Source organism: Megalobrama amblycephala, linkage group LG17 (assembly GCF_018812025.1).
Source record: "Megalobrama amblycephala isolate DHTTF-2021 linkage group LG17, ASM1881202v1, whole genome shotgun sequence".
Classification (NCBI taxonomy): domain Eukaryota; kingdom Metazoa; phylum Chordata; class Actinopteri; order Cypriniformes; family Xenocyprididae; genus Megalobrama; species Megalobrama amblycephala.
Window position 1 is genome coordinate 29,788,210 of NC_063060.1, and position 6,189 is coordinate 29,794,398.

Below are 6,189 nucleotides of genomic sequence, written 5' to 3' on the forward strand. Positions count from 1 at the left end.
GTAGTCAAATAAAGTCATAATCTGCACCTATGTTATGTTTCAGTCCAGACAGTGTCATTTATTATTATGTAATTTTAAAGAACAAATTTAAGGTAAAGATTAAACAATTAGAGTCATATTGTACTAGGCCAGACACTAACATGTCTGTTGGGCTATAACTTATTACATTTTAATTATATTTTACATTGTGTGTGTGTGTGTGTGTGTGGGTGTGGGTGTGTGCGTGCATTTTTTGGTGACATATCAGGACACAACTTTGTATAATGACCCATGATAATGACATGGGTACGACATAGGTATTACAAGGAGAGGGTGACTTATGATCCTCCATGTCCCTACTTTTCAAAAGGCTTATAAATCATACAGAATGAGTTTTTTTTTGAGAAAGTAAAAGTGTGTTTCCTGTGATGGGTAGGTTTAGGTGTAGGGGTAGTGTAGGGCGATAGAAAATTCTGTTTGTACAGTATATAAACCATTACGCCTACACCCACACACACACACACACACATAAACTACCCATATTTATTGAAGGGACAGTCCCAGATGAAGCTGGGACTGTCCCTTCAAAAAATATGGGTAGTTTATGCATAATATTTCCAATAACATTTTTCACTAGCTCATTTTAGATTAGCTTTAAACTATTACAACCCTCATTTTAAAATAAAGGTTTTAATGAAAAAAAAAATCAAATCAAATGTGAAAAGTTAATATGGTCAAGACACCTTAATTGAATTCCTGGGATGTCAGATGAAGAGGCTACTTTATGTGAAATTATACTATTTAATTCCTGCATTTTAAGGTTTAAATTGCCCAATTGAAACGTATTCACATCGTTGTTGATCACGAATAAATTTGCCGAATCATAAAATGGTAAGTTTGGCACTTGTGGCTCTCCGTCTTCGCCCTGTACACGTGACCTAGAAAACCTATAAATAGGGGTAGCGAGCGCCCATTGTGTTCACCAGAGAGTCACTGCCGTGGACAACTGATACTTACAGTATGGCGTCGACGAGCCGGTTAGTTACATTTCTTCTGGTTTTGTTCCCCTTTGATATCGATCTGTAAACGCATGGCATAGACGACCTTTGAATCTTTCCGGTGTGGGCCTCTATAGGATTTCACTCGAAGTTTGTTGTCATCGTGAGTTGATGCGTATAAAGGAGGTCTATGAACACTGTCATTTTCTGCTAGCGCATGTCGGCTAGCCTTTCGCATCTCATGAAACGAAACCAAATGAGAGCTGATTTCAGCAGGTGATTTTGAAAGACTTGCCGTAAGAGATTTGTTTTAAATCCGCGCGGAAGGTTGAGATGCCTGTCAAAACCGAACCAAATAACACAGTCGTCACAGAGCTAACAGCGCTAACTGCACGGACAGAAGTAACAAGAGGGACACTTGAAAATTCTCAGGAAGTGATTCCCATTTATTATTTATCCAGTAAATAATTATTTTTAAGTAAGGTAACTCATGTCTGCGTTGTTGAGGGTACAGCATCAGTGTTTAGTAGCATTTATCTGCTTTAACAGTCTAAGCCCCCCTTTAGTCCACTTTTATTTAAAAAATAAAAATTGAACAGCTGAGATTTTATTTTGCAATTCTTTAATAATAAATTAACACGTTGTGTAGTTGATAAATTGTGAAAATGTTCAAAACAGATTTTTTTTAGTTTGATTTTTTTTTTTTTATAGATATGCAAATAATAGAACAAGCCCTTAACTGAGCATATGCCGAATTCAAATATCAATGATAATAATAATAACAATTTCTAGAGATGTATATTAATTAACTAGAGATGCATATATTAATTTTCTCCACCGATACCCGATTATTCAGAGTGATATCTGCCGATACGGATAGTTTGGGGTTTCTGCCTTTTATACGTTCTTTTAAATTAATGATAATTTCATTATAATTAATAATTAATCATTATATTTTTAGTTATTATATTTTGAAAGAAAGTAACTATCAGTTATAAACAAACACATTACTAAAATTAATATTAACACACATTAACTAAATTCTGAAGATTAAATTAATTTTTCTTAACTTTCTGAATGTTATTAACTTATATAATTACTATTAATATAGAACATCAAACTGGTTTCTTAGCATTTTCTTTACATAAAGCACAAATTCAGTGCATTTTCCTTCCCTCTTTTGATTGACAGAATATATCGGCCCTGACTATTGACTTTCTAAACTTTTGGCCGATGGCTGATAGTGTGAAAATTAGCTTTTATCGGCCGATATCAATTATTTATCTCTAATAAATTCAAATATTAGACGCCAAGAAGGATCTGTCATATTTATGTACTCTGTGGTTCTGCTGTGTTTGAAAAAAATTATGCGGCAAGAACCATCTCTAATTAATCTATGTAATTTAAAAAAAAAAAAAACGTTTCTTTTTTATGTGCCTGCTTTAGATTGTTTTAGCTGGTTTGTTTGGCATCTTCCTGTATTGTTTACTGTATCCTAATCCACAGACAAATAATTGTTTTCTCATGTCAACCAGAGTTCATGTAGATTTTCCCTGACCTTTGGGATCTTGTCTGTGTTTCAGTGGAGACTCTCTTCCCAAGGTGCAATGCCCCAATCACCCCGATGCACAGCTGGTGGAGGACTACAGGGCAGGAGACATGATCTGTCCTGAATGTGGCCTTGTAGTAGGTATGTGTTTCCACCTGAATATTAGAGCTTTGAGTGGACATTTTTCATCACTTACTTAAATAATAAGACAATAAGCATACATTTCCTTTCTTTTGCAGGTGACCGTGTAATTGATGTAGGGTCGGAGTGGAGAACGTTCACCAATGAGAAAGCAACTAAAGACCCGTCTCGTGTTGGTGACGCTCAGAACCCTCTTCTCAATGGAGGAGACCTCACCACCATGATCAGCAAAGTAAGGAACTTGTCCTCCTACTGATTTTGTATTTTGAAGGTTTGGTGTCATTAATTTTAAATCAATTTTCCATTTGATATTTCAGGGAACAGGTGCAGCGAGCTTTGATGAGTTTGGAAATTCCAAGTACCAGAATCGGAGAACCATGAGCAGCTCTGATCGAGCCATGCTGAATGCCTTCAAAGAGATCAGCACCATGGCCGACAGGATCAACCTTCCCAGAAACATCATTGTGAGTGTCCCAGCCTTATGTTATTGAATTAGAGGGTAACGTAATAATGCAATGTAATTATGCACAACACGGAAGTAGCCTAAACCAAACCAAAGAATTATATTGTGAACAATAAACCCAAATAACTACATCTCAATTATGCAACCTATTCATTTCTATCACATATTTATACATGGTATCAAAACAAAAAATCTTAGTTTTTTTAATAAAGCAAAACTTGAGAGTTGAGTGATTAACTTCACATTTGTTGTACATCACGTCATTAAAATGATTGAAATACAAAATGTAAATTTAAAATAATTTGCAAAATGATTCATTTCCATTCACTATAGACTTGCTTTCTGCTCACTGATCTTTATAAATGTTTTATTTTAGACATGATATATTATAAATCAGTGTTTTCAACATGTTTCACATTGACATGCTTCTTACGACGTCGGCAACTCTGGTATCATCTATAATTCTGAGTTTTCCACTTGTAAATATGACATTTACTTCATGACCGTAAAAAAAAAAACCTACACTTTATTTAGTATAAATATGGGTAGTATGAATGAAATTCAGACATACTACATCTGCCATTTTGTTACTGTCACGTGACCTACCAGCGTCAGTTGAGTCGTTTCACTGCCATTCATTAATCCTCTACTGTGGCCTCACTGTTTTTCACATACTATATAGTAGGGAAGTGTTTGATTTCAGATGCAGCATCAGTGAAGTGCCTCTGTTTTAAAAATGGTTTCCTCTGTTACAGGACCGAACAAACAACTTGTTCAAACAGGTTTATGAACAGAAGAGTCTGAAAGGCAGAAGTAATGATGCGATCGCTTCGGCCTGCCTTTACATAGCGTGCAGACAGGAGGGCGTCCCTAGAACATTTAAAGGTAAAACCTAATTCATAAACCAGACTGCACTGAATCTACTGAGCATTTGACCTTGACATCATGTTAAGTATATCATTTTTTTCAGTGTTAAAACACTTCCTCTTATCCCATCATAATATGCAGATACAACTATAAGTGAGCCATTTGTAGGTTAATTCTGCTGAAAAGAGTTAACGCTGTGGCTTTGTTATGCTAAAAAACATTGCATTGTTTGTTTGAGCTTCGTGACCAGTCCGACACAGCAACATTGGTTCAACCTATAGAGTGCTACAGTTGGGTTCAGGAAGTAAAAATCCCATTTATTTTCTCATTAGGGGGAATTGATTTTTTGCAATAAATTATGTAACTTTAAAGACAGACCTTACTTTGAGCTACAAGGTTGTTAATCGATGGTAAGTGCTTTTGTTGAAGTCATCAATCTGCATTATTTTAACTTTAAATAATTTAACAGCAGAACACCTGGTGAAAAAACTTCATTAAAACTTAATTAAATATGATTCTGCAGAATAATCTCCACCAATTAGAGAATTGTTAATGTAACGCCCACCAACTCCTATGAAGCACTGCGAAATGACGTAGAGTCAGTTCCCATACACTCTCAAACTACCTAAATATTTGTATGGATGTATATTTTGTTTATATATTATATACACACACACACCCCTTTAAATCAAGTTTTATATTTCGCTATCGTTTGAATTTTGTGAGGTTTTTTTAAAAATGCTTTTTTGTTTTAAATCAAAGTTTGTAATGTTGTGATTCACCTCGTAGCTGGTTGGTTTGGATTGGTTAATGGCTTAACCCTTAAAAGACTTTTTAAAAATCCCTATGGGAAAAATACTTCTGGAACCAATGCCTCTGAAAAAGTGGGCGGGCACTGTTGCTCTCAATAGTGTGAGTTTATTTGTTTGAGCAACCAATGGAAGGCAGATGGAGTGTTCTAGAAAACCTCTTAGTTTTGTAACTTCATTTGGTGATGCTAGTAATGCAGAAATTATATTTAGGATTATGTTAGTAACTCAAAATACTATGCTTGATGAAGATATTTAGCTATCAATATTTAAGCAGGTCTCATTCAAGTTTGTTTAATAATTCATACCTCCCTCCACCCCAGAAATCTGTGCCGTATCTCGGATCTCAAAGAAGGAGATAGGCCGTTGCTTCAAGCTCATCCTGAAGGCTCTTGAGACGAGTGTGGACCTCATTACAACCGGCGACTTCATGTCACGTTTCTGCTCCAACTTGGGCTTGCCCAAACAGGTGCAAATGGCGGCCACTTACATCGCCAGGAAGGCCGTGGAACTGGACTTGGTTCCAGGGCGCAGTCCAATCTCAGTGGCAGCCGCAGCCATTTACATGGCCTCGCAAGCGTCTGCTGAGAAGAAGACACAGAAAGGTAAGGGAAAACAATCCAGTCGTGTATTGTGATAATCAAAAACAAATAGCGTTATGTTGGTGTCCTTGATATATGAAGTTATTTTCCTCTCACGCAGAGATTGGGGACATTGCTGGAGTGGCAGACGTCACCATCCGTCAGTCCTACCGTCTCATTTACCCTCGCGCTGCCGATCTCTTTCCTCCCGACTTCAAATTCGACACACCTGTGGATAAACTGCCTCAACTGTGAACACCCATGTGCCCCACGCTCACCGCTCTTTGTACTTTCAGAATTTTTGCCCTTTTCTCTTTAAAATTTGCCTTGAAGGCACAAGCCTTTTGAAAAGACAACGGCAGGATTCGGCAAAGTGCAGAAGACACATTCCAATATTAAACACAGATTACAGGCTGTACTTTCATTTGTGTGTATATAATATTGTACATATGTCCAAGTGGGAATTTGATTGGTGGTTCCAACTAGGCATATTTCTTACTGTAACATTTTCTTTTGTAGGAAATTTTGTTAGCTTGTTTGCATTATATTTAGTAACTTAATAAAAAATGCTTTTCAGAAAAGCATGGCGAACATCTTGGAAATCCCAAAATCAGGTTTACAAATACCTTGAGATCTGAAAGCGTGTAGCTCACAAATGGTTTTATTCCCTCTTTTTTATTTCACGAGGGAAATGGTATGAAGTGAGTTTCTGTTTGTGTTTCTGTTCCTGTATTCACAGTTCAGTTATTATAAAGATTTTCATGAAAAACCAGAGAATCCTTTTTGAAGTGACAAATCATTT

The 6,189-nt window shown here is 36.4% G+C and overlaps 1 protein-coding gene across 2 annotated transcripts; it reads left to right on the forward strand.

The window, feature by feature from the left end:
• Positions 1–871: 871 nt before the first annotated feature.
• gtf2b (general transcription factor IIB) lies at positions 872–6,161 on the forward strand. 2 transcript variants are annotated; one of them, XM_048162672.1, is made up of 7 exons: positions 872–1,016; positions 2,561–2,667; positions 2,766–2,899; positions 2,985–3,131; positions 3,886–4,015; positions 5,130–5,411; positions 5,509–6,161. In XM_048162672.1, the coding sequence occupies exons 1-7, from the start codon at positions 1,000–1,002 to the stop codon at positions 5,640–5,642; spliced, it is 951 nt and encodes a 316-aa protein (XP_048018629.1). In that variant the 5' UTR covers positions 872–999; the 3' UTR covers positions 5,643–6,161. The 2 variants fall into 2 exon arrangements, with proteins under 2 accessions (XP_048018629.1, XP_048018628.1); XM_048162671.1 differs by lacking the exon at positions 872–1,016 and adding an exon at positions 1,127–1,253.
• The last annotated feature ends 28 nt before the right edge of the window (positions 6,162–6,189 follow it).

What these genes read in the sequence shown, in the direction of transcription:
- gtf2b (XM_048162671.1), top strand. Translation starts at nt 1,195, where the DNA reads ATGTCGGCTAGCCTTTCGCATCTCATGAAACGAAACCAAATGAGAGCT. An exon ending in ATGAGAGCTGATTTCAGCAG is followed by an intron (nt 1,254 to 2,560) that starts GTGATTTTGAAA and finishes TCTGTGTTTCAG; the next exon opens with TGGAGACTCTCTTCCCAAGG. An exon ending in TCACCACCATGATCAGCAAA is followed by an intron (nt 2,900 to 2,984) that starts GTAAGGAACTTG and finishes TTGATATTTCAG; the next exon opens with GGAACAGGTGCAGCGAGCTT.